General features: G+C 41.7%; 2 protein-coding genes across 3 annotated transcripts in view; one reads left to right on the top strand and one right to left on the bottom strand.

Moving 5' to 3' along the window:
- LOC123755412 (m7GpppX diphosphatase) overlaps positions 1 to 20,309 on the bottom strand; it is a 61,754-nt gene extending 41,445 nt beyond the window's left edge. The window contains exon 1 of the mRNA XM_069327773.1: positions 20,171 to 20,309. The gene's annotated coding sequence lies outside the window, so the exon portion shown is untranslated. The remainder of the gene's footprint in view (positions 1 to 20,170) is intronic.
- Positions 29 to 27,996, top strand: Rh50 (Rhesus blood group-associated glycoprotein Rh50). Of its 2 annotated transcripts, XM_045738051.2 has the most exons (12): positions 29 to 202; positions 617 to 829; positions 15,638 to 15,756; positions 18,494 to 18,677; positions 20,177 to 20,327; positions 20,818 to 20,959; positions 23,347 to 23,510; positions 23,764 to 23,901; positions 24,070 to 24,203; positions 24,953 to 25,134; positions 26,168 to 26,327; positions 27,140 to 27,996. In XM_045738051.2, exons 2-12 carry the CDS (start codon positions 663 to 665, stop codon positions 27,174 to 27,176), a joined length of 1,578 nt encoding a protein of 525 aa, XP_045594007.1. In that variant the 5' UTR covers positions 29 to 202; positions 617 to 662; the 3' UTR covers positions 27,177 to 27,996. The 2 variants fall into 2 exon arrangements, 1 of the variants encoding a protein (XP_045594007.1); XR_006772509.2 differs by lacking the exon at positions 29 to 202 and having other exon boundaries at positions 540 to 829; positions 26,168 to 26,387.

The following is a 27,996-nucleotide window of genomic DNA, read 5'->3' as shown; positions in this document are numbered from 1 at the left end:
GCGCGCCAGTGTGTTTGTGAGTGAGGTAGTGTTACCCTCGCCTCCCGCCAGAAATCAAAACTTAACTCCTTTGATAAGAAATACATGAATTAGAGTCGCCCAGTGATACAATCAGCACTCGAGGTCTTCAGCCAAGGACGCGTCACAGCGGTCATAACAATACGCCTATCCAGCCAACAGCAACAGCCTTCTTAGTTTTCTGGTGCGTCATTTGATATAAGACACGTGTGTGTGTGTGTATAATATTTGGATGAAAGCGTTCAGTATTCATATGGGAATTTATGTTCGCAGACTGAATATCTCCAGGCTTCGAAGTCTGTTCGAGCGCTTAGGTGAGATACGACGGTCTCCAGAGCTGTAACCTAATTGGCTGTAGCGGCGTGGGTGTCCCACCCCCCTCCATTGACGACGCAGCCAATCAGGGAGGCGAATCTCCATGACTGAGTAGGGTCATGAGAAAAAATAGGGCTTCTGATTGGTTGTTGAGGGGGGCGTTGCCTTTCCCGCCTCTATTTCTAGTTCATTTATCGTTCACGAATTACATCCTTCGTGGACTTTGGGCGTAGTTCAGAAAAACGCACGAAATATTTTGGTAATAGCCACCTTTTCCGTTCAGAAGATTAGGCTGCAGAAGTGGGCTGCGGACCGGAGGCAGCCTGGAGATGGCACAAGAGCCTGGGGAAGACGCCAGACCGGTTGGGAAGTTAGCGTGGTCACAGTGCAAGGCAGTCCGTCACCTCATCATGAAGTTCAGGCTCTCTCACATGCATGGCTACTTGGCCGCCATCATCCAGCTCATCTTTTTAGTACTCTTCTGTATCTTCGTCAGGTTAGTAATGTTAAGTTATAGGCACTCTGCCTTGCGCTTTCAGGAAGTCATCTTTTGTGAAGTTAATATACGGAGAGTTGATGCCATAATTGAAATAAGTTTATTGAGGTAAAATACACACAAAGGGATGAGGTAGCTCAAGCTATTCTCACCCCGTTCAGTACATCGTGTTAATACATACATATACACACATCACAAAGAATAAACATATTACCAAACATTCTGAGATAAACATCTACATTTCCTATGCCATGATTACTTCATTCAGTATATATCTCAAAATACGATGTCTGAAATCTGTACAAAAACAGCATGGAGAGGAGAGCATTCCACCATGCATACTTTTCGATGAAAAGCCACGTATGGTAATGTCCCTTTAATTATTTCTTAGAAAATACATTTGTCGAATGAAGATATATAATGAGCACTTTTTGAATGCCTATATTGACTATGCAAAGTTTTTGTATGTACGCGCCGAAGCAATGGATTACCTTTATACAAAATTGACCCAGTTTGAATAGTTTAATCTTGATAATGAAGAATTCAAAATCAACTTTAAAATTTTCATCCATTTGTTCACCAGTCATATCCTACCGCACTCTGCGCCTCTCAAAAAGGTTAATACTTAAGTGAGCAGCAAATTTCGTAATTAGATTTCAGGAACAGATTTGTCGTCCTTTGAATGTTTAAATTTTGAATTTATAAATCGGAAGCACATTATGCAATGAGCATTTGGGAAAAGCTACGTTAGAAAGTATTAGTAAGCTAGAAGACAGTAGTAGCCTAGCCTAGCTAGGTAGGCTAGGATGCAATATTGCCAGGCTAGGAAGGAACTAAGACTGTGTTACTAGGCAAGGAAACTATTTCGAAGCTAGGAACAACAAAGACACAGTACTCCTAGGCTAGGAAAGAACCAAGTCTCCATATGTTGCCATGGCATTGAGTGCTCGTCTGACCTACCAGGTTGACGGGGGTGACGTTGGAGACTCGTGTTCAATGTTAGGCAAGTTTGTGTTACCTTTTTTTTCGTATTTTTGGATTTAATATTTTGCTCTTTCTTGTGCATCTTCTATATTAGTGAATTGAATTAGTTCTGTTGGTGTGAGGATGAATGTATGGAAGCACGGCATATTTTCCCACTAAAGACGCAGTAAACAGGTGTTTAAATTAATAGCTATGGAGAGTGGAAATATAGCCTCATCCAAAAGTACAAGTCTGACAAAATTGTAATGTTTATGGGAAAGGATCACTATCACAGATCTTAGGCCTAATGTCACTGATACACGGTCCAAAGACTAACGTAAGTGTTGATCGCTATCACTGTTTTCATTATGAAGACTTGTAATGATGTATTTCGTAATTGAAAACGTTATTATATAAATACTGTACATCTGTCACATTGTACACGTATAAAGGCATTTACAGTATTGATATAAACGGTTTTTAACCTGATTGCCATAATTCTGCCAGTCAGGTTAAGAGCCGTTTAGTCTGGCAAGTATAACTGATTGGATGGCCGCGCAAAGTCTCTTCCTTGGCTACCTGCTTGATGGGGTTCTGGGAGTTCTTCTACTCCCCAAGTCCGGCCCGCAGGCCCACATACCCACCACAGCCCGGTTGGTCCGGCTAGGGACATCTCGTAGTCTAAAATGGGGGAGTGTTGCATCTTGTAGGGAGGTTACACCTTGTAAGGAGGAGAAGGGTTGGGGCCTGTAGGGAAGGCGACTTGGCAGAGAAAATGTGAGAATGATAAGTGTGTGGGGAGTACAGATAGCATGAGAGGTACGATTGAGATGACATTGTCATGTTGATAGGGCGACTTATTAAGAGGAAGCATGAGCCTTGCATGCATTCGTATATGTTGTATATATTCCAGTGTCGTGCGGGTGCAAAATTAAAAAGAATTATCTTGCACTGAAAAATGTAATAACAAAGATCGCCGTTTATTCTGGGTAAAGTATTAATCTCGCGGAGAAGCGACAGTGCTCGTCTGATAACTTCCCGGTCAACATTTCACTATGAAATGTGTTAATTCCTCGTTTGAGTTAGTATCGCTTTAAGGATCATACTTTCCGTAGGTGGGAGTTTCAGCTTTATCTTGATGTCCACTCTGGCATCCCGGAGATGGGTGGATGGCTAGGATCCAAGCCTGGAAGGTTAGCTAACAGATTGGATGCGAGGAGAATCTTCTGGAGTAAACAAGTTCCCACTAATTCTTTTGACATGGCTGCTCCTGCATTCTTACCCACTCGTCGGCTTTATATTATATATATAAATGTAACTAAATGATTGTCACTCAAATTAGTGATGTACATAAAACAAATTACTTTTTAAAAAAGCTGTCCATCTCCTAATTACCAGAGGCGGTATACCTATAGTTAGGACTGAAAAGCCTCATGTAGGACTGAGAACAGATGCAGATACCATGGAATTGCCTACCCGCCGAAGCCGCAAACACCAAACCTGTTAGGTTTTAAAATCCACATGGAAAAGATCATAAAGGCAAATCATGGTGGGGGGGGGGGGGGGATCCTTCGACAAGCCACCGGCTTCCTGTCCTCAAGGTCACCAGTATTAGTTGCCCTCTGGTAAATTAATAGGTCTATTATATATAATACTATATAATAAGCCTGCTACATCTGTATCTATACACTAGACAGGTTGCGGCCAGACGTATGGGGTTACCCTCATTAAACACAGCAGAGTAATTGGTTTTGCCCGGGGATGGTCAGTCTCTCAGCCCCCCCCCCTCCTCCATCCCAATTTGTATGGAATGGCAAATCATACCACCTTCTTGCAGGTCGGTGTTCGATCCCGGTTGGTCTGAGTAATTGGGCATCATTCCTTCCCTCCGTTCTATCCCAGATCCTTGTGTTCATATCCCTTCAAATGCTGTATAGTCGTACTGGCTGGCTTATTGCTGGTTTAAAACAGTTGTCACATCTGTATGAGGTCTTTTTGTCACTTCATTTAGACTGCTGCTTGGGATTCTGTCTGACGTAACATTATTTGCCACATTTTTAAATTTTTAGATGCGTAAGTTGAAGGTAAGTTGATGATATGGGATTAGGCTTTCGAGGCTTTCAAAACGGTATTTTATGTTCATTAGTTGATTCTTAAACTGCTGAGGATTTGCAGCTAGTGACATGCACAAGGACAACATGTTAAACATCATCTTGACATATTCTCTAAACAGCTTTTATTGTGTGTTGACTTCTATTGTGTCCTGCTGTCACTCTAGGCGCTTGCATTAGTCGGAATTCTTAAAATATTGAGACACGCTGTATGTATGTATGTATACATACTGTCTATCCCTTCAGTTACAATAGCGCGCCAAGCCTTATACAACCCGATCCATTATTATATAATCTACTTAATGGAAACGAATGGCCGCGTGACAAGCACCCAGATAACTCCAGTGGATATGTGGGTCCTCTTGGTCAGTCAGACTGAATCAAAGGGAGGGTGTGACGCAGGAAGAGTAGGTGATCTTCGGTGAGAGGGCGTGACGAGTTGGGTGAGAATGTGACGGAGGGAGGGTAATAGGTGAAGGGGGCAAGAAATTGGTCCCAAATATTAACATTGGAAGTATTTACAAAACTATCGCTGTTTTTCACTATTCACTAGCGGGATAGGAGCCTGATGTCACTTGACCATAGGCTACACATGTGTAGATACAGGAAGGTGTGTATGTATATATACATAGTATTTTTCATCATTTGGTGTGTGATTCAGTCATTATATACATACTTTATTTATACTATACTTGCTTAGTAAACTTAGGGTATACTGAAACTTGAACGACCCTGCAAATCGATAGGTATTAGTATCATAACCTTTAGTATTAGACTTAACAAAATTGAAGAAAGATGTATAAAACGGAAGTATACTTCTTAGTGTATATAAGAGTATAATTCAATCTTAAACTCGATAAGGGGATAAAATACGCTTAAAATAAAAGATTATTCGAGCCTTAATAACTGAACAGTTGGTATAGTGACTTTTTTTACATTGCAGAATGATGATGATATATTCTAGCTCTTATACAGATGACGAAAATGAACGCGAGGTATGTCAGTCAGAGCAGAGGCTTGTTAGGTCAAGGCTGCAGGCCCCATACTAGCTTTCCACCTTACAACCTATCACCCTGGTAACCCCCACTCGGCCCCCCCACCACAGTAGTAACCTCCACTCGGCCCCCCCACCACTGCAGCCACACTACTCGCCCCCCCCCCCTCCCCCCATCACGGTATAATATGATGGAGGCAAAACATAATCACCACAGGCAGAGAACACACGGGAGACAGCTCCCGTCACGCAGGGTGCAGTTGCACCTCCACAGATCTCCAGTATCAGCTCTTGATACTGGTAATGGCTCCAAAGGGCCACCACTTACGGGCTATTCAAGCCCGTGCCACCTTTTGGGTGGCTTAATCTTCATCATCATCATCATCACATAATCACCTAATTTCCGTGGCGTGATGGTGGACGAGGTGTAGGTAAAGCCCGCCGCTCTCGGGAGTGGCGCAAGGGGTCGACACGACGCGCGTACTAACGTCGTCAATTTCTCGTGCAAGTTTCTCAATATTTCTCCTTCGTATGTTCTGTCACACGTTCCGTAGGGGGGGGGGGAGTGTGTCGTCCTGAATTTTGACCTGAATTTACCCGAGGGGCCACCCATCTCTCGACGGGGACAGGAAGTTGGCGGCTTGTCTAAGGTCCTCCATTGTTCCTGGGGATTTTTTTTGTTCAAATTGGATTTTGAATTTGTAACAATATACAAAACCAGAAACGTACGAACCCAATCAACCCACCTAACGATTGATGAAGAGTAAGCCACCCAAAAGGTGCACGGGCATGAATAGCCCGTAAGACCCACCTAACGTAACCTTCCGATGCATAGAAAACGTAGATATTCGTGAGCCACTGCTGTTCATAGTGCCTTTTATAAATTGGGGACCATAACGTACAAAATTAGACTTACTAGTTGAGAGGACGTGTTGCAGGGCAAGACGGTGGCGCAGTGGTAACGCACTCGCCGGGCACCTCTCCAGTTGTGTCAAGTTAGTCCTGGCCAGGGGTCAAGATTGTCTGAGCGTCAGTCCTTAACTGTTCGCCTCTGTTCAACTAGCAGTAATTGGTCACCTGGTTGTTAACCGATTGGCGGAGACCTCTTCCAGGTGTCACTAGCGGGTATTAAGGCTTACCATGAGCTATTAGGAAGAGAAAGTTCTCGGCCTGCTAACAGGATTTCAAAAGTCGTCTTATTATTAGAGCTATTCTAATACTAAATTTTGCAAATAAATCCACCGAAGGCTCAAGTTCAATTACAGCCTTAATACTTAGGGGGGGGGGAGCAATGCCAAATCTGGGAGAGGGAATGGAGCTATCAGGAGAAAGCGCCAAGCTATTACGACTATATAGCTCTTGGAAGGAATAACAAGATAAGGACATGGGATGGGACGGTGGGGAAGGAATGGTGCGCAACCACTTGGACGGTAGGGGGATTTGAACGCCGACCTGCACGAAGCGAAACCGTCGCTCGTACGAACCCAAGCAGTCCAGGCCAGGAAGAGGATGGGGAACATTGACTTGAAGAATGGAATCGACTTGAGAATGGTCCAGGACGGACCGAAACGTCGTCGTCCCTTCAACTTCTAGTGTGTGGTCTGGTCAACATTGAACAGTTGCAGTAAAATTGTCGCTCCATAAATAAATGTGTAGGAGTGAGGCGTCTGGTCCGCAGTCCTGAGCACATAGCTTTCATAAATGTATGTGGAGACATGTGAGACAGCAGAGCTCCCAGACACCAGAGATATTGAACGTTATGTCCATAATCAAAACTGGGAAATAATAGACTGTGGACGAAATGTGACACTTTACCGTGCAGACGGCAGGCCAGTAGCCCTGACATTCACCGTGCAGACGGCAGGCCAGTAACCCTGACATTCACCGTGCAGATGGCAGGCCAGTAGCCCTGACATTTACCGTGCAGACGGCAGGCCAGTAGCCCTGACATTCACCGTGCAGACGGCAGGCCAGTAACCCTGACATTCACCGTGCAGACGGCAGGCCAGTAGCCCTGACATTCACCGTGCAGACGGCAGGCCAGTAGCCCTGACATTCACCGTGCAGATGGCAGGCCAGTAACCCTAAACTCTGAAAGTAATTTATACAGGGCACAATAAGCGAGATAGTGGGAGTACTGTGGAAGAGGACACCACGTCACTAACACCAGCTCGCTATAGTGGGATAGATCCACTCTCACAACCCTGATTGGAATTTATGATAAGCTGACTGAGGTCGGGGAAGACGCTGACACAGTAGGCAGACGTCAGCATCTGTAATGCCCAGAAGGACCACTGACTCGTGACGCTCGCCCCGGACGAGTGGACAGGTGGTGTTGTGGACGATGACAATACCCAAGACACGCATGTTTAACCATTGTAGTGAAGTGCATCAGCGGGGCAGATGGGCTCCACGTTAATGTTCTTAGATGAGCAGAACCACCACAGAGGATGGTTAGAGTGCCGGCAGGGAGGCTTGGACGCAAACCACATGAATGGTTGACGATTAACTGCCGAGTCCAGTCCCAGCATATGAAAGTTTGACAAACATAAGCAATAAAGAAGTTAATAAATGCCACCAGACCGATGCCCCACACTTTGACCTTAGTGTATCTCAAGTCTGTAGTCATTGACTGGAACATGAGGCTCTCATCGCCAAAGGTTCCCCCTTCCCATACTATTTATTTCTGAAGAGTCATAAGAAAAGATTTATAACTGTATCAAAAGTTTATACGGATCAGGAAGGCTGACCAACTGAGTGACATGGGAACATAGGGAAATTTTCACTTCTTTCCATGAGTGTGATCCCTCCCCTCTTCCCTGCTGGGACTGTTTTCATGTCACTGTCTGCCCCAGTCCACCATATCACTGCACAAGATAAAGAGGAACCTCTTCACTGTAGCGACACAGATGCAATGTAGGGAGACTGGACGACGAGGTAGTGGAGGTATACTAGAAAATATTTACACAAAATTATATAGGATATGACTCGATGGTGTGAAGTCCACCCCAAGCAGCAACACGTTGGTTTCAAGAGAAGATTGAGGAGAGTGGGGAGGGAGCGGAGGATTGTGGAGGGCGAATTATTGGCAACCCATCTTTGAAGCATGGGGTCGGTTATTGATAACTTCGTGGTAGTACAGCCAGCCTCTCGACACCCTCTTTCTTTATGGCTGGTTTCTTAATTGCATTCACGGATTTCCATCGTCTCCAACGAGTTCTTTATTTTCGTGTTTAAATCAACAGGTAATAATAATTTTTCCCTTATTCCAGTTGCAAGTGTTGAAGGCCATAAACATTTATTTCTGGGTAATCTTTTTCTCCGATTTACATGAAGGTTGCATGTCTTCCGCAGCTGTATTTAGTTTTATCGTAACTATATTTTACGGATTTTTCCTCTGCTCTTGTCTTGCATACTTATCAATGCCACTTCCCCTTGATTGTCTCTAAAATCATTGTCTCTAAAATTAGTTATAATTTCTTGAAAGTCGCATTTATCTGATAAATTTGATTCGGTAAATTACAATATTTCGCGATTTCTAATACGAACCTTCACTAAACAATCTTCGTGGTTCGTGTGCTATGGTTTGATATTGTGTTTAAGGCCTATCAACCTCTGATTTTTTTTTTAATGACCTGGAGACTAACTTATTGAACAACCAGTTTGCCAAAGTACATTTAGTGTGACTGAGAATCGGGATGTGTGTGTGTATGTGTAATTACCTAAGTGTAGTTGTTCCGGGTCTCGGGAAATCTTCCCTATCAATTTCATCAATTCCTGTTACTATTTTGTACGTAGTGATCATATCACCTCTTTTTCTTTTATCTTCTTGTTTGGTGTATTTAATGCCTGTAACCTCTCCTCGTAGCTCTTGTGCGTGCGTGTGTGTGTACTCGCCTAGTTGTGCTTGCGAGGGTTGAGCTTTGGTTCTTTGGTCCCGCCTCTCGACCATCAATCTACTGGTGTACAGCAGAGCTCCGAGACACCAGAGCTCCTTGTATCAGTCAGATTGCTGGAGGGTGGAGAAAGTCATGCTGGGTAGAGGGGAGGAGTGTCCATCTAGGTTTACTATAGAGCGGTTATCAGGGACTAGGAGATAGGGTAAGTTGTAACGTAGGGATAGGGAGAGCTGGCGTGTCAACAACAATAATATCTGACTGGTTAGGCCTTGGGTCTCGCCTCGCCTTGCTTCATTCTCACTCTACTTTTTTGTTTTTATTTGGAGCGACCGCTCCCCTGGCCACGCACAAATAGCGCATTTATAATTTTCAATGATAAAAGTTAATCGCGTTATTTTTTTATTGGTATTTTTTTTTATATCGCATGACATTTGAAGAACTTTCTGGACTCGTTACTTAACTCGACCAACCTCCCAGTGTTTTGAACTGGGAACTGAACAATTTCCTTTACGTTTGCGATAAGAAGCAGTAAACGGCGATGCGGTGAAACTATTTATACAATTCGGCAAATTACCTGGAGCAAAGACTGAAGATTTTCTCATCATCATTCTTCCAGCAATCATGAACCTCGGGCCGTCGGTAACCATGTGCTGGTCAGTTTTATCATGGGGATAGAGTGACTAGAGATAAAAACCTAATTTTACTCTATTTTGTCACGAAGGTTAATTTTAAAAAGTTCTTCAGGTCTTGACTGCCCAACCACTTGGACTGGGCGGTAGAGCGATGGTTTCGCTTCTTGCGGATCAGCGTTCAATCCCCGACTGTCCGAAGTAATTGGACACCAATCCTTTTCTCTCCAAAGCGCCATTGGAAATGATGATAATAAGGGCATCACACATCATGGAAAATCAGACCAGCCCTTAATCGGAGTATAATCCCCACTATCAATCTCCTGGTACATCTATCCAACCGCTCTTTAATCACCCTCGGCCGATGTTCAAATTGGTTAAATACATAATTAATACGTAATTATCAAAAGAATGCGTCCAGCTTGTTAGACTATATTCCATTAAGCAAGATTCGGTGCTTCTGAAATAAGTAGTTAACTCATTTACAAGAAATTTTAAATGATTTTTTGTAATTCTTGGTTGCAAGAAGTGAGGAACATTAAACTAGTGTTGTCAATGTGTTTAAAGACTATATTTCGTGTATGTGGTTTTTAATATACGAACGTGAAAACGGTTGGGGTATAAGAACGGGTATATATGAAAGTTGATGTCAATCTTGTTTTAGTTGTTTTCATTAAGTTGCAAATAGGGACTGGGCAAACCCATTGTTAAGTCTACTATGGGCTCGCCATAGCCCGTGCTACTTGAAAATTTTGTTCAGAGTAGCTGAACCTTAAATAACAACAACCACCACCATTGTTGGTTGTTGCTTTTGTTATAGATTCAGCTACTCGGAACAAGTTCCAAGTAGCACGGACTATGGTGAGCCCGTGGTGGACTTACTTGGCACAGGGCCATTGTTGATGTTATCTGGTTTTATATGCACCTGTGAAGACTGGTTTCGTACCAGGTGGTAGCTTGCTTCTGACGTCATCACACCTGTTCCCCTTCCTTGAGCAGGCAGTAAGTGCTGGTCACATCCTGGGATGGTGTTATGCACACCCGATAACTGAACTCATTACCTGCGCACGATATCTGCTCTGCATCGCATATATTCCTTGTGATTTGTTTTTTATGTGAGGCTGCTTGTTTTCGTAGCCAGCAGATGTGGTCTAGAACACTAGTCCCACTGATGCTCACATTAGTCTAATTGCGTTTATAATACTTGTTATTGTCTGATCTTATTAAATTAATACACACTGAGCCTGCTGCTTAATACTTGGTGAACAATGACCCTGTTTTCATCTAGTTAAAAGTAATCAATTTTCACAAATTTTTAATAACTGCCACGTAACCCAGATAAAGTTTTTAATTATATGTCGGGATAATGTTTGGGTGTATCTGAATGTTTCTTCTAACGGTGACTTGTCTGCTAAAGTTATCAAATTATTCATTTCGAAATTTTATTTTAATTTAGCCTAGCGAGAAGTCACGACCTTAAGAAATTTGTTTTTATATTAGCTTTGATGCTCTTAAAAAACCTCGCTTTACTCGCGCTTTGGTCGTATAGATAGCTAGGCTCCATATAGGCAAACAAATCGTCGCATCAAGGAATGCAGGGTATACAGTGGTTTATTCATGCAGTGATTTAATAATTTAGCCGGATATGGAGTCGACCGTTGCTCCAGGATTAGAGAGCGTCCCTCAGCCAGGGTTGAACACCGACATTATAATTTGTAGAGTGATTTATGTGAGCCACACTTAATCAATCAAATGATTTAAATTAGCCGATCAACGTATGCTAGAGACGATAGCATGTGGTGCAGTGATTATACTCCCTTGTCCACTCTCCTCGTCTTCCAGCTTGGATGTACCACGGTTATCCTACCCAGGGACATCCTGGGTAGGGTGGGCACAGTTCCCTCACCGCTGGCACTGTGGAGTATGGGCGATGTCACATTCCCAGTGTAACACTGGAGTTAACTAGGAATAACATAACACTAGAAATTCTGGTAATATTACCAGTGTAGCAACACCGGGAATAGGATGTAAAACTATTCGCAAGGCCGGGACTCAGTTTAAGTGCCGGGTCTCAGGCCTAAATCCTATTATAAAAAGCACGACTTGTACTTAAGCTACATTGTGTAGACACAGAGGTACAGGAGGTTCATAGATGCATATTCTTGTTCTTGTCAATATTACCGTACGGCTGTGTGTTTAACTGAAGAATAAACAATTTTACACTGGTCGATAGCGTCAAAATTTGTGTGCGTTTGCCTTCAGTTTACCATGCAGCCTGTTACTGGACACCCGGCTGGTCCTGCTCCCGCCTATAATAACCAGAGAAGATCAGTGACGTACTCATTAACAGAACAAGAATATCTAAAACTCCAGAAGGCTTACTGATTGGCAAAGCGAGGAACCACCTATTTATATCCAACCAAACCAGTATATTCCAGGTCTGTTTTATAAACAGATTTTAAAGTTTATTAATGGGCCAATATTATTTGTCTATATTAGCTTACACGTGAATCTTTGATGCTGGGTTTCTAAGGCCAATCAAACTGAAGAATTTGGCCGCCACAAGTCTATGACCATCCGATAACTAGACTAGTTCTCCCATAAATATTAACTGCTCTAGAATTTTTCGTGATTTTTCTGAGGTTGGAAGAAAACGCGCTCGGAGTGGGGACTTGTTTATTTTATTATAATAAATAATAAATAGATAATAAATAATAAATTAATTAATAATAAATTAATAATAAATAAATTATTATAATAATAATAATAACAAACAGTATAATGATAAACAATAAATTTAATGTAGCAAATAGCTAATTAGGGTAATTAAATAATTAGTGATAAATAATTAGATTTGTAAATGAGGCAGCCGCGGGCGTACGAGAACAGAAGTCTCGTCGGCGGGCAAGGTTTATATAAACACTGGCTTGTTGCACGCGCAGCTTGGGCGGTTAGACGCATCTCCCAGACCTACGTTTTCTTCCCTCAGAAAACCCACTGCTTTTGGGAAAAGCAGCGTTCTTTTATAGTGGCGATAATATTTTGGTTTTTGTGTATATAGATAAAAATCAAAACTGTGTGTGGGTGTGTATATGTATGTAATGCATGTCTGTGTGTACTCGATATTTGTGAATGCTGGATCAAGCTCTAGCTCTTGGACCCTGCTTTTGTAGCCGCTGGTTGTCTAATGCAATGTTGTTGTTGTTATAGATTCAGCTACTCCGAACAAGTTCCAAGTAGCACGGGCTATGGTGAGCCCGTAAAAAATAATAATGCAATGATTCCTGACAGTACACACGTACATGTATGTTGGGGGAGGGGGGAGGGTGACGAGCTGATGCGGGTACTGTGGGAAGACTCGCATTGCACAAGGTAAGTAGTCGGCCCAATTTATTGGAAGAATTATGTGGGACGCAGTTACCAGTACTCAAGATACCAGTAGCTTGCAGAGATTATTGCTACTTGTTAAATGTTACTTGCATCCATTGCTTGCCGGTTGAATACTCAATATTATGTTGACGGCTATCGGTTTGAAATGAATGCTAGCTGAAGTCCTTTCCTTTGTTTGATCATATCAACTGTAATAGTCGTTTAACAGCTGCTAACTTATTCAGACCGAAATTCACCAGTTAAAAAGTGGTCATTGTTGCTGAATTCCTTATTAGTTATTCCGGAAGATGTGTAACTCCTTTATACAGTGAAAATCTCCACTATCTTGGTACTAAAATAGATATATAATTCTATAATGTATTTATATACATTATATATCTATAATGTATTTACATATAATGGAGCGTGTTCGATTTGATGGATACCAAGGCGAGAAAGGTACAGAAAGAAAGGGAAAAATAGAGAAATATGAGCATAGATAAAACAAAAATTGAATAAATTCTTGGCTGCTCTTTTATTTCTACCTTTCCACTGGCCAGATTATCTAGACAAATTTACCATCTCAATATAACCATTATTTGACGCTATTACCTCAATGGCTACCATGGTTTTTTATGGTGGGAATGTGTGATGTTTGTTTTGGTCCGCTGTTCATCAGCGTCTGTTAGTGAAGACAAACCAAGCGATACAGTGGCTGCTTTCTTGCCAGGAATAAGGAATATGCATGATGTGTCAAGCGTCCACGATAACAAGCAGGTGGCAGCTGCCAGTTTCGTTGACGACTTGTGGAGCTACGGTGAAGCAGCCAGGCGCCAAGACGACTACTCTACCCCTAGTCCCCCTCAATAGCTCTGCCCTGCCAATTCTCCTGAGCATTTTGTATGTGGTAATCATGTCTTCCCTGTTGATTTTCTTCTCCAGTGTGGTTCATACCTCTCAGTTCTGGGACTAACTAGTCTGGTGGCATGTCTCTGAACTTTCTCCAGCTTTGTTTTGTGTTTAACGAGACTCCACGCTGGTGCCACATATTCCAGAATCGAGTCTGAAATAAACGATATAAAAGATACTGAACGACACTTGTTCAGATTCCTCAAGGTATCTTATATATTGGCCAACCTTCCGTATGCATCTGGTTATTTTATTTTAATGTTCAACTGCTTGAAACGCTATGCGTGTTAGTGGCTTTGCAAGAATGTAAAAATGCCAATATTATGTAATCTCACAAACCCATTGTACCTTCCTGTAAATAAATTATTATTATTAATATGTGGGCTTCTGGCGACAAGCTTGGTGTAATATCAACCCCAAGTCTTTGTCAGATTATAAATGGATATCCTCTCCCATGTGCAGACTGGACCCCTGTGTTCAGTATCTGATTCCCCGCACCCAGTCCGCCATGGGGTGCAACGGCACCTCAGCCTGTGAAACGACTGTTCAGTGCAGTAAGGGATGGGCACACTGGACACTTGGCCAGGGCCCCCACGATACCGGGGGCCCTGGCGGTAATTCTGCACTTTACAGGAGGGGGCGGGGCCCATCATCCGGGTAGGGGACCCCCAGTGCCTATCATCCGGGTAGGGGACCCCCAGTGCCTATCATCCGGGTAGGGGACCCCCAGTGCCTATCATCCGGGTAGGGGATTCCATTGCATTGCCCAGGGCCTACACTGCTGTTAAGTGTAACTGTAGCACATGCTTATATCCTTGTACCTTACCCGACGGCCCGTCATCGTGACGGGTTGGAAGGTCATTGTGTGCCCTCAGAGGGCGAGTCTCGACAATGGCTTGATGTGCCAATAAAAATTTCAGTGTACTGTACAGTTCGATTGTAAAGAATTGGGAACTCTTACCTACTGAATCTGATTTAACTCTAAAGGCAAGGAAGGTCTGTTTTGTGTGATATTCCTATATTTACCAGAGTACAGTGACGCGAGGTGTCTGTTGTACCTTAGCCATTGTTGAGAGCGGTTATATTTGTGTAGATATTTGTACTTAGGTTAGGTGTTGGGCTTAAGATGCCCATCAACCTTCTGGAAGATTATAAAGGCCGCACAATTACATCAACCAGTAAGGTGTATATACTGTGTATATACACCTTACGCCCCGAAAAACGGGGTACACTTCTTGGTGTGTATAACTGTTTGCCAGGTTGACGTTGGGGATATATTGTGACGCGCCACTAATGTTGTGGCGTCAGGTAGGCGTCTGCGGTAAGAGCCAATTCCCCAAGAGCTTTTGTCCCCTTTTTCTGTGCCTTTAGAGAATATCTATCCCGAGCGTGAAATTTCCTTTGGTCACCAGTATTCATCTTAGTCTATTCCCACCATGCACTGTGAAACCTGTTTTTATACTCTGAATTGGCACCCACTCTTGCCAGTTAAGTGTGTGCGCGCGAGAGACTCGCTCAAATCTCTTGCCTGTTATTCTTGAGTGGATCTAATGTGAGGGAACACTGTATTTGGGCGATTTCCACGTCTGGACGCGCTGGCGCCAAATTTTTCTCTAAACAGAAGTTAAAAAAAAATACTGTACACATAGCAAGGAATCTCGTTGGCAGCTTGCGCGATCACATTACTATTATCATATTGATAAGGGTCAATTTATTGTCAGACTGAGGTAAGGTGTAAATTAGTTTTTTCTGCTAATTTGAAAATAAAAAGCTTTCGTAACGTTGATGGTTTTATGGTCAATACGAAGCTTATGGTCAGCTTTGTTAGTTGGTGGTAAGTGGATCATATAATGGTATGGTTGGAATGTTTGAGGTTGTATAGTTGTATGAACGTTGTGAACACGTTGATAAAGAGGAATTCCTCTCCCCTTCAGATACCACCCAGATGCCGACGCACGCCAGCACCCTCTGCCAGCCAACTCCACGGAGCTGGACAACGAGCTGGCCCACGACAAGAGCGACGACCCCAGGATACACGCCAAGACCTACCCCAGTAAGTAACGTACCTAGGAAGTACTTCCCTCCCTGCCTCTCTCGATCACAGGATCCAGTTGTGATGGGAGGGGGGAGACACGTGGCGGTGCTCCTGTTGTGAGGGGGAACACGTGGCAGCACTTCAGTTGTGACAGTGTCTGTTAGTAAGGTGGTAATGTGGAGGGTTGGCATAAATTGAACTCATAACTTGAAATGGGCGGTCTGGCTCCCTGTGTTTAGTCTCCTCCAGCAACATTAACATTTGAACCGTTAACCTATTTGTCTCGTTATTTCAGGCCAATACATAGCCGGCCTTTAACTGTCCCCTCCCGGTTTTGCATTTTAAACAGGAATTCTCTCTTACGCACTTACTGCTTTGCATATAAAGTGTAAGATTGCGTAGTGTACTTGGTAAGGCTAACCAAGTACACTACGGCTAACTACACCGCTCCTACGCCATGTTGATGTATGTGCGTAAAAGGTATATGTGAAGTTATTTTTATATAAAACTCGTCACAACAAAAGATTCATAGGCTCACTTATGGTGTGTGGCAGAGGTGATTAAGCCGCCTCGTGTCTCTGCACACTCTCTAAGAATGAATAAAATTGATTTCCTTCCCCGACTGTTGTGGCTGACGTAGTCTTTAAACTTACGTTGTACAATGATTATGTGTGGTCAGTCATCTTACAAATTACGTTTGAATTTGGCAGTTTGCCCGTATGGCCGAAAATGGAGGCAATTTATAAATGAAAACAATTGAAATTAAATTTTGTATTCTTTTTTCAAAACGGTAAGTTAAGGATCCTCTGGTAGGTTAGCAGGGCAGGAAATTCCTCTAGTTTCAAAACGTCATGGAAAAACGTTAATTGAGTTTCCTCTCCTAACCTTACCGAGTAAGCCTGACGACCCAAATAGAAAACGGGACAGTACATGTTGACCAGACCACGCACTAGAAGGTGAAGGGACGACGACGTTTCGGTTCGTCCTGGACCATCATTCTCACTTGATTACAATCGACTTGAGAATGGTCCAGGACGAACCGAAACGTCGTCATCCCGTCATCTTCTAGTGTGTGGTCTGGTCAACATACTTTAGCCACGTTATTGTGACTCATCGCCTGCACAGGGACAGTACATCACTTTTTGTGAGCCAATCTCATTTCAAATTACGTTCATTTTTGGTCATAGAGTGCATACGAGCGAATAGCGACGTTATTTTTTAAGAGGACGGGTCGCCAACTGTCCTCGTGTAGGCCTAGTACCAACTGTCCCCGTGTAGGCCTAGTTCCAGCTGGTACTACTTCCCTCGCCTCCTTCAGGAACCGAACACCGTCATGCTCCCCTCCCCCCACCTGGTTGTTATGCCAACCGTGTTCCTTATTAGCTTGTCCTTGAACGTGATGCATGTAATTAATTACACCAAAACGATATGCACATTGTTAATGAATCGTTGGCGGCCAGCTGTCCACCAGAGACTGGCCCTTGCTGAGTAAGGCGACACGGGTGATACTGGCCCGGTATTACCCAGGAATGTTGTTGTTTGATTAGTCATTACAGGTAGCCATTACACCAGCCATCTGGGATTCAACTACCCCCCTCCCCCCCACACACACACACACGACGAATAATGTGTACAGATATGTTGAGTGTTATGGTCCAGTGGTACCAATAGTGAGAGGGAGTAATTAGTTTAGTATGGATGTGTGTGGGTATTATTGGCCCTGGTGGAGGTCCTGTGCCGCCACTGGCTAGAGGACTCGTACGAACTCTCAGTATGCACACATGTGCGTTACCTTAACACTGTCCATATAAATAGTCCCTCTCCACTGTATATTTTTTGCCAATAACGACACCCTTGTTAGCGATTTGTTCATCACGTGCAGCCCCTCAAGGATGTATTGCTTGTAGTGAGGGCTGCACAGGTGGCCAGCTTGGGGGTACACCCTTTCAATTGATATTTAAAATGAGTTTAATTTGATGTTGGAATTTGTAGTTTTGGTGTGGTTGGTGGGTTAGTTGATGCTGTGATGAGATGGTGCCTGAGCAGATGTTCTTAGCCCTCTTATGATTACAAACCCTAAATGGATGAGCCAATATGTCCACGTACCCAGTATCCCAGACTATCAACAGCCTCTCCAGTCGGACGGGTCCAGTCCTGTTGCGTACCAGTATTCACCCTATAATACCAGATCTTAAATGGACTCGTTGCTGGAAGTTATTCACCAGCTCTGGAGTTTGACAACTATTAATTTGAAAATTATACAATTGCTCAAACATTTCTATCATGTGGTTTGGTCAACATATTTCAGCCACGTTATTGTGACTCCTCGTCTGCCTTTTTATCATAGTTTTACTAATATTTACCTAAATTTACCTGATGGCCACTAAATGGCCTCAATGAGGAAATGAAGCCGGTGGTTTGTCACACATTTGACAACTTCCCCCCCATTTGCTCAAGCTGGATTTTAAAGTTCACCAGAGTTTTGGCATTTACGTTTTCGACGGGTAGGCGGTTCCATAGGTTTATAACCCTGTGAGTGAAAAAGCATCTCCTGTTTTCAGTCCTACATTACAGCTTGTTGAGCTTGAAACAGTTTATACTCCATGTCTGACTTGCGTCTGACCTTTTAAAGAAGTTATTTATTTTTTTGTCTGATTCAGGGTGTAGCAGTTATATATGTAATATTAGAATTATTAAAATGATCGCACGCATTGATCTAGGTCACAGATGGAGCTAACACCGTCCATGTGTGTAGTGTTTCAGGATGTACATGTGATGATCTTCGTGGGCTTCGGGTTTTTAATGACGTTCTTGAAGAAATATGGCTTCAGCGCAGTGGGCCTCAACTTCATGATATCAGGGCTGTGCCTCCAGTGGGCCATCCTTATCCATGGCTTCTTCCACCTCCATTATGGCAAAATTCTCTTAGATCTAAATGCGTAAGTAGGCATCGTCGCTTGTTTTCAACTTTTTTTTTTTGCTCATTCAGGTTAATTTTAGTAGTTGCACATTATTAAATGTTGACTTGAAAGTATAGTGTTGAATGAACAAATCCACAAGGGCCGTGACGAGGATTCGAACCTATATCCGAGAGCATCCCAGACGTTGCCAATGTTATTTATTTTTATTTATTTATTTATGCATATACAAGAATGTACATAAGGAATGTGAGGATACAAATATGGTAATTACAGTCTTGTAAAGCCACTAGCACGCGCAGCGTTTCGGGCAGGTCCTTAATCTAAGAAAATTTTAAGGAGGTAAATACTTGCAAAATTATAGACAAAAAATGATAACAGATTACATGAAATGAAAAAAAGATGAGAGAAAATTGTAGGTACAGTATATTAAAGCACATAGGTAGCTAAGATTGATTGCAATGACAGCTTGAATGGTAGTTGACAAAAAAATTGGTAGGCATAATACAGCAGAAACAATATAAGATTGGTTGCAATGACAGCTTGAATGGTAGTTGACAAAAATTGGTAGTCACAATACAGCATATGGCTAGCACATAAAAGAAGACAGCAATAAACACAATGATAAGGTTGTTTGAAATTACATAAAAATTAGGAGATTGGGTAACACTAGGTACAGAGCAAATTTAAAGCTCAGTGTAGGAAACTAAGAAGATGAAGTTAGGTACTTTTTGGTTTTGCTTTTAAATAAGGCAAAAGTTTTACAGTTTTTCAATTCACTAGGGAGTGAGTTCCATAAACTAGGTCCCTTAATTTGCATAGAGTGTTTACACAGATTAAGTTTGACCCTGGGGATATCAAAGAGATATTTATTTCTGGTGTGGTGATAATGGGTCCTATTACATCTGTCCAGGGAGAGTTTCAGAGCATGGTTTGCATTTAAGAACAGGGTTTTGTAAATGTAGTTGACACAAGAGAATGTGTGGAGGGAGTTAATATTTAGCAAGTTTAGGGATTTAATGTGATGCTCTTGGACGTAGGTTTGAATCCTCGTTACAGCCCTTGTGGATTTGTTCATTTGATGCATCACGCTATTGTGATTTCTGTGTGTAATAGTGTTGAATATTGCAGCAGCTAGTTTGGCGTTTGCAATACAGTATTATCATCCTGTGAACGGTATCGCTAAAATGGACTGTAGAGGGCACAGGTGGTTTTTTGACAATCGCCAATAGTAAAGTCCAACTTCATTATATGGGCAGTAGTAATGGAGGGTTAGTTTAAGAGGCACTTGAAGTAACCAGGTGAACGAGTTGGAGAATACTGAAACATGGTTAGTGTAATGTTGGTTCAACGTAGCTACTCCAACATTGTTCTTCTAGAGATATTCACGAACTGGTCATCGATATTTGATTTCATGTTTAAACTAATTATCTTTGTATTTTTAGGTATGCATATTGTATGACACATTTGATATAATTCGATTCACAATGTAATATAAACGGAGCCTTACTTACCCATAGGCTGCTGGGGGCAGACTTCTCCACAGCGACTGTGCTCATTACCTTTGGGGCGGTGCTAGGCAAGACTACACCCACCCAGCTCCTCCTGATGGCCATGCTGGAGATCCCGCTCTTCATTATCAACGAGGTCATCGGAAGGCAGTACCTAGGGGTGGGTGTTGCTCCCTCCAACTTTGTGTAGTCTTCTGGTAGTAATAACTTTCACTTTTTAAATCATTACTTAAGTACATGCAGTAATATGGATTGTCTTAACAGAGAGGGTGTGATCTATTGTCATGCGCATGCCTGAAATAGGACACAAATATTTTAAATTGGTAATTTTAAACCAATATTTTACTATTATTTAAAAGCAATAAAAAGCCAGAAGTAAATTATAAATGCTGCTTGTTGATATGAACGACTGAGCCGTATAGTGAATTAGGTCACGCTAGCTGAGGTAGAGACCATGTTCACGTTCCTCAGTCCTCACCCATCCAGTTAGTGGCCAGACACAAGTACGATGCCTAACCCCACATACCAAGCTGCGCATTCATTAACTAATCACCACACCAAATAAATTATAATGTACAAAAGTTTCTCTTGGTATACATGTTTTAATGGATTACAGTATTTGTGCACTTATCATCTTCATTCTCTTGTAGGCAGTTGACATGGGGGACTCGATGTTTGTACACACCTTCGGCGCCTACTTCGGGTTGGGCCTGAGTCTCATGCTGTACCGGCGCGACAACTCCACCGAGAAGGAAGGCTCGAGCTATCAGTCGGACATATTCGCAATGATCGGTTAGTACTATACTTGTCCATAACCATGATACGACCAAGTTTCAGCTCCTGGGTATCTGCTTTCACAACTGCTGGTCGTCATCAAATGCAATGAAATAAGAGTAGTACAGTACTAGTTACTGCAGATATCTTCCTAATGAATATTTACTGTAGTGTATATCTTGCTGAAGATGAGGTCTCCATGCTTGGATACAATAATGCAAGTGGTGGTGCACCAGAGATTTATAGGTTGAATAACTACCGTCTTTTTTTTTCTTTTTCCCAAGCCAAAATTTCATTTGTTGTTTCCTAGGATTTTTTTCTTTAACTGCAGCTCACAATTGTTGTACAACGTTGAGTGAATTCAGTGGTAAATTCTGACTCCAAGAAACCTTAGCTTGCAGCAGATTGATGAAGAAGTGTTGTTGTTTTGGTATTTGTGTATTATGCATGCATGGTCTTGCATTTTTTAATATTAAAAAACATTTGCAAGACTTCTAACCCTTTGTGAAGTTCATGTAGAGCTCTTTCTTTGTAAGGCCTCGATATCATAATACTTCCAGCGTTAGCATAAAATTTAGTGTCTTCTGCAAATTTGATGATGTGGCTTGTAATATTCTCATCAATGTTATTGATATATATGACAAAAAAGAAAGTTGACCCTAAAATGGGACCTTGCGGTACCCTGCTTACCAATTTCTCCAGTCAGAATCATTTCCGTTTAGGACCATCCTTTGCATTCTGTTTTAATTATGGTTTTATCCCTTTTAGTATTCTACCATTTACTCAGTGTGCCTGTAATTTCCTTGCCAGTCTTTCATGTGGAGCATGTAGAGTTGGTATGCTGGGAGCGTGTGGAGTTGGTATGCTGGGAGCGTGTGGAGTTGGTATGCTGGGAGCGTGTGGAGTTGGTATGCTGGGAGCGTGTGGAGTTGGTATGCTGGGAGCGTGTGGAGTTGGTATGCTGGGAGCGTGTGGAGTTGGTATGCTGGGAGCGTGTGGAGTTGGTATGCTGGGAGCGTGTGGAGTTGGTATGCTGGGAGCGTGTGGAGTTGGTATGCTGGGAGCGTGTGGAGTTGGAATGCTGGGAGCGTGTGGAGTTGGTATGCTGGGAGCGTGTGGAGTTGGTATGCTGGGAGCGTGTGGAGTTGGTATGCTGGGAGCGTGTGGAGTTGGTATGCTGGGAGCGTGTGGAGTTGGTATGCTGGGAGCGTGTGGAGTTGGTATGCTGGGAGCGTGTGGAGTTGGTATGCTGGGAGCGTGTGGAGTTGGTATGCTGGGAGCGTGTGGAGTTGGTATGCTGGGAGCGTGTGGAGTTGGTATGCTGGGAGCGTGTGGAGTTGGTATGCTGGGAGCGTGTGGAGTTGGTATGCTGGGAGCGTGTGGAGTTGGTATGCTGGGAGCGTGTGGAGTTGGTATGCTGGGAGCGTGTGGAGTTGGTATGCTGGGAGCGTGTGGAGTTGGTATGCTGGGAGCGTGTGGAGTTGGTATGCTGGGAGCGTGTGGAGTTGGCTGGTGAAAGAATGCCAGGATCGAGGCAATCCTTGAGTTGCATATACAATAGAGTAATTGAAATATATATAGTTTAGCTGGTTCAGGAAGTTGAGATGATCAGCAAGTTAATTCGTTTATTAGCATATAGTCTGTGTTCTTAAATGATTACTTAGATTATATTGTATTTAAATGTTCACTTACCATATGTAATGCAATACCGTACGTACCACAGTAACCCTCAGATATTGGTCACCTCATTTGGTGCGGATTTATCGGATAATCGGATTAATTTCCATCAAACATTAATATACTTTTGCTATTCAATTATGTAAGATAGTTTTGCATAAAGTTATTATCTTAGACCAATGGTAATACAGTAGTGTGAATTGCAAAGTGAGATATGTTATTGATTAAAGTTAGAAAAATAGGAAGAGATGTTGCCAGATAATGGTATGGACATAAATACCTGTATAAAGAATTAGAAAAATGGAAATGAATGAATCGGAAGCATTTGTGGTGTTAAGGAAAACAGGTATAGAAATGCAATTGTCATGAGAGATGTAGAATGAGAAGGTTGATAAATATAATTTGTATTGATTAATTGCCATATTGAGGAGAGGGGTTTGAGATGGATAATGTGGAACAACTGGGTAATAGACGAGTGAACATGGTATTTTAGTAAATCTGAGGGAAGGTGATGGGCAGACATGGTGTGTGATTTCTATATATCATTGCTATAACAGCTACCTGGTTTATCAGTCACATCTGATACTGTAGACTCCAGTGCGGTGGTTGACCATATAAAAAGAGAGAAAAAACACACTGCATCATGGTATCGGGGCAAGAAAGGGGTCGGCAATCATTATGGACTTGTAGTGTAAATTAAATTGCATTCATTAGACTCTTGTTTTTAGGTACACTGTTCCTATGGTTGTACTGGCCATCGTTCAATGCGGGGGCAGCCGTTGGAGACGACCAGCACAGAGCAATCATCAACACCTATGTCTCCCTCATTGCCTGCTGTCTTACTGCCTTTGCTCTCTCTTCTATCCTCCACAAGGAAAAGAAGTTTGATATGGTGAGATTAACTCGATATATGGTTTTAAATAATATATAACTAATTTGCCTAGAATTACACATTACAGAACCCAATCTCATAATTTTATATAAAAAAAAAATATATATATATAAAATCTGTACAAATTTAGTTAGGTTGTCAAGTACAGTACATGCAATACATTTTAATTTATATTGCACATTTTAAATGCAATGTTGATCTTCTTAAGTTATCTACTTTAATTCTAATGGTTAATCACTGGATCTCTCCACAGGTTCATATACAGAACAGCACTCTGGCAGGAGGTGTGGCAGTGGGCACGTCGGCTGACATGATGATTGAACCCTGGGGCGCTCTCCTGATTGGAATGATTGCTGGCACCCTCTCTGTCGTAGGCTACATGTACCTCACTGTAAGCATTTTGCTCTACTCTCTCGCTTTCCCTTCCTGAAATCTAGTGTGTGGTACTAACCGATGCAGTATGCAGGGGGGCCCTTGACAAGCCACTGGCTTCCTGTCCTCATTAAGGCCCTCGGGTAAATCAGGAATTCCACATGTAATGTTTTGCTTCTTTCCCCAGCCATTCCTGGCCTCACGCCTGAGGATCCATGACACATGTGGTGTGAATAACCTCCATGGCATGCCTGGCATTCTGGCTGGAATCATTGGCTGCATTGTAGCGGCCATGGCATCCGAGGCCACTTACGGACCAAGGTCAGTCAATGTCAACCTTCTGTTTAAGCATAGACCATAACAGAACACTAACTGTAGGCAAGTTAAATTAAACTATAAATTTTAAAGGTACAGTACTGTATATTGAAATAATTTTGTTTACACAAGGTGTGTAATGGAGAGCACACACTACTCCTCTCCATCACCCTCCATCAACTGGGGTGGCGGAGATGGGGGCCCCCTCCCCCATTCATTGCTGGCATGGTGAAGAGCCCCCCATCCGTCACTGGCATGGTGGAGAGGGACCCCCCTCCCCCCATCGCTATACATAATATTTAAAATTGCTCTGAAAAGTATATAAACTTTTTTTAAAATGTTTAGCCAAATTGCAATATTAATTTGAGTTTGTTAAAACTGTACTACAGTACTGTATTCACTTCTTGATAATCCCAGTAGTAAAGCATAAAACAGTCTGAATATTGAGACATGGAATTTGAATTTTACAAGTTACCTGCATTTACAAGATATCCAAATTTCCTGGCATTTTACTGTCCTGTAGATCTAGCATTCTAGTGTTTCAGTAAGACAAATCTTTACATGTCTAGCTCATTATGTAAATACAGTAGTTGAATAATAATAATAAAACATTGAAAGTATGTTTACACATATAAAAGAAAAAAGGATATGATGGTCAGTGCTTTCAATCCAATAGCTGTCTCACTTAATTTCCACTTCAACTGTTGTAGCTGTTGTGTGTTGTTGCTACTAACTTTATGCTTTTCTTCCATCAGCTTATACGAGATCTTCCCAGCACGGGCACCCCCTGCTGGAACACCAGAGCTGGACCAGTTACGAGCCTACCTACCTGATTTGGAAGGCGGGTCAGGAATCTCGGCTGCTGCGCAAGCCACCAATCAAATTCTCGCTCTCATAATCACCATGGTCATCTCTCTCGCTGGAGGAATTGCCTCAGGTTATGGATCATTTCTCAAATATATATATATTATAAATAAATATATAATATACACACTGTACTCAGTTGTTCCCTAATCAAGCTTGGGGACATCATGGTAACTGATATCTTTTGTCACTGGTTGCTTTGTACAATGTTTTTTCAATTCACTGTCTTCTCAGAGTTCAACCCATGTAAGAGTAAAGTTATGAAAATAGATGTAGGGAGCAGGAGGCCAGACATATGGTACTAGTTGGGAAATGAAATTATTCATCTCAAAGCTCAACCTCCGCAAGCACAATTAGGTGAGTACTGGTAGACACCCAGAAGGTGCCGATGCCACTATGGCAAATCAAATTGGGCTGCATTAAGCTATTTTGTCACAACTCTGAATAAGGAGTTGGCAGCCTTTAAGTACCTTAGAGCTTCTCCTTAAACTGTCTGATGCAAATGTTAAAGCCAGTATCTTCATTGGACCACAAATAAAGAAGGTCCTGGATGCCAAGTCCAGGATCTTCCACAAGCATCTCACTAGGAAAGAGGTGACAGCTTGGAACAGCTTTGTTGCAGTAGTTCGGGGATTCCTGGGCAATTACTCCGAGCATGGTTCCACCAGGATATATAGGACTTTGAACTCTACTATTAAGGACAGTATAACAAGAACATAATGAGAGACTAAATTTGGGGGTTGATTCATGAAAGCAATTTACAGTATAATCTTAAATTTCTAAAAACTACACACGTCTAAATCCTTTTGCAGTCCTTTTTTCGTGTAACTGTAGTATGTTAATTTTGATTTGTAATTTTTTCTTGTGTGTAAATGGAAAGTGCAAATTTGCCAGTTTTCTCATTGGAAATAGATCAATTTCAAAACGGCACTGTCCTGGTAACAAAAGCATAGTTTTGAGAGAATACTAGCCATTTCTATACTTTTTAGGCATAGCAATTGGGAAAACACTTGCTACCCCGGAACAAACATTTTTACGTTGTGGACTTATAGTTGCCCAGCTGAAAGATGTACAGTATACTGATGAATATTTTTTTTTCATTCTAGGTCTGATCCTCAGGCTGAAGCCCTTTGCATCACTCAAGACAGATGAACTATATGAGGATGAGAAATATTGGCTGTTGGAAGAAGGAGAGGAGGAGGAGGATGCCCATAAAGCTACCGTCAACATACCCATGCATTCTGGAGCTGACAATGGCACCACCAAGTAAAGCCTCACACAAGTCACCACAATGGCCACCATCCTGCATTTGGCTACTTGCTCTTAGTATGATTCCATTCATATGCTAAGGAGTTAAAAGCCATTTGCCAATTATACATCTTGCTCACTTTGTAATAGGCTGTAATCATTTACATCTACTAATCAGCTGAGGGGATGCAGTTCTCCAATAATTTAAAATGGCAAGATCATAACTGTGTTTAAATAATTTATCAACAGATAAAACTTTAGCAATATATAATAAGAAAAGACTAGAGATCAAGTAAAGTTTTGCTGTTGTATATTTGTCATGGAGAAAGTTTCACAGTTTTGTACAACAATGACAGTCATTCTTTTGAATACTAAGCAGATTTTAATATAGTGTATATATTTTATTTAAATTATATATGAAGCTTTCATTGCAGGCTTTCAAGATGTAATATTACTAGTAGAATATCTTCTGTTAAAACTAATAATTATGGTACTGTTGTTCTTGATGCATTTTTATTAACGCATTGGAATCTCTGCCATCTTTTTACATGATGAATACTACTTGACCAATTTAATTACAACAGTTTACTATTTGTAGTTCATAATATGGAGGTTTGGCAAATAGATTTCAGTCTAACTTTCATATATAAACAACGATAGTTTGAGAGGAGACAATTGTTGGAGCAGTGCCAGTACTGTACCTAGATTGGGAATATTTAACGATGTTTACATATTCTAGAACTTAAATGTAACATATGCAAATCATTGTGAATGTTTGAAAATAACTGTTTTGTCTCTGTGTTTGTATGTCTCCCCCTCTCTTTACTTAGCGTGGATGCCTCACTGGGTCCTCTCCTAGCTTCATAACGCCCGGAATTCTGCTGGTCTCCCTCACGTCTGCATCAGAGGTGGAGTTAACATGGATCCAGCTCCTGTTTTGGCCCAGGAATTTGTCCCTACTAAAGTCATCATTATATTTACTAAAGCACATATAGAGTTTGTCACAATTTCTACTTTCCATTAGTTAAAATATTTTTAAGATATATTGAAGCTATCAATGTATAGGTATAGCTTTACTGGTATTCTAGTGATCTGCCAGTCACTACAGCTGTCATTTTCTTGTAAAGGTACATTATCAACCCTAGTGTATATAACCACCTATTAAGTCAATACTGTATTTACACAATGAGATTAAAATAATACTAAACAAAGTAATGTACCTTGTAAGAAAGCAAACTTCTAAAAATGTATTATAATTACTTTGCTAAATTTAAGCCACTAGTTTAGTTCTCTTGTATGGTCATATAATGGTAAAGAGGCTTGTATATAAATAGGGGAGTGTTTATTGAAGCCAAATGGTTATCTAACAACAAAAATTACTTTCTCAAAGTCTACAGTTTTAAACAAATTCTGATACTGTAATAAACAAGACATATTCTCTGATAATGCACAGGCTACCTGTGCCATGGTCAAGAGGTACACTTAGTAGATGTAACAAAATAATACATAATTCACTTAAAACACAATACGATAGTAGAACCCATCTACAACAAAATTTAATTGAGATGACGACAGCCTAGTAAAGCTGGGAGAAGTATAGGCCTGTGGTGGTAGTATATTATTACATACCATACTGTAATTTTTATACACAGTCCAAGATATATATAATAAAGAATATAATTTTAAA

This window comes from Procambarus clarkii, chromosome 20 (assembly GCF_040958095.1).
Source record: "Procambarus clarkii isolate CNS0578487 chromosome 20, FALCON_Pclarkii_2.0, whole genome shotgun sequence".
NCBI classification, from domain to species: domain Eukaryota; kingdom Metazoa; phylum Arthropoda; class Malacostraca; order Decapoda; family Cambaridae; genus Procambarus; species Procambarus clarkii.
The sequence above is the reverse complement of the archived record's forward strand: the minus strand, read 5'-3'. Positions and strand labels throughout refer to the sequence as shown.

Coding starts and splice junctions, on each gene's coding strand:
- Rh50 (XM_045738051.2), top strand. CDS start 663: ATGGCACAAGAGCCTGGGGAAGACGCCAGACCGGTTGGGAAGTTAGCG. Junction 20,328..20,817: donor TCGGAAGGCAGTACCTAGGG/GTGGGTGTTGCT, acceptor ATTCTCTTGTAG/GCAGTTGACATGGGGGACTC. Junction 23,511..23,763: donor AGGAAAAGAAGTTTGATATG/GTGAGATTAACT, acceptor ATCTCTCCACAG/GTTCATATACAGAACAGCAC.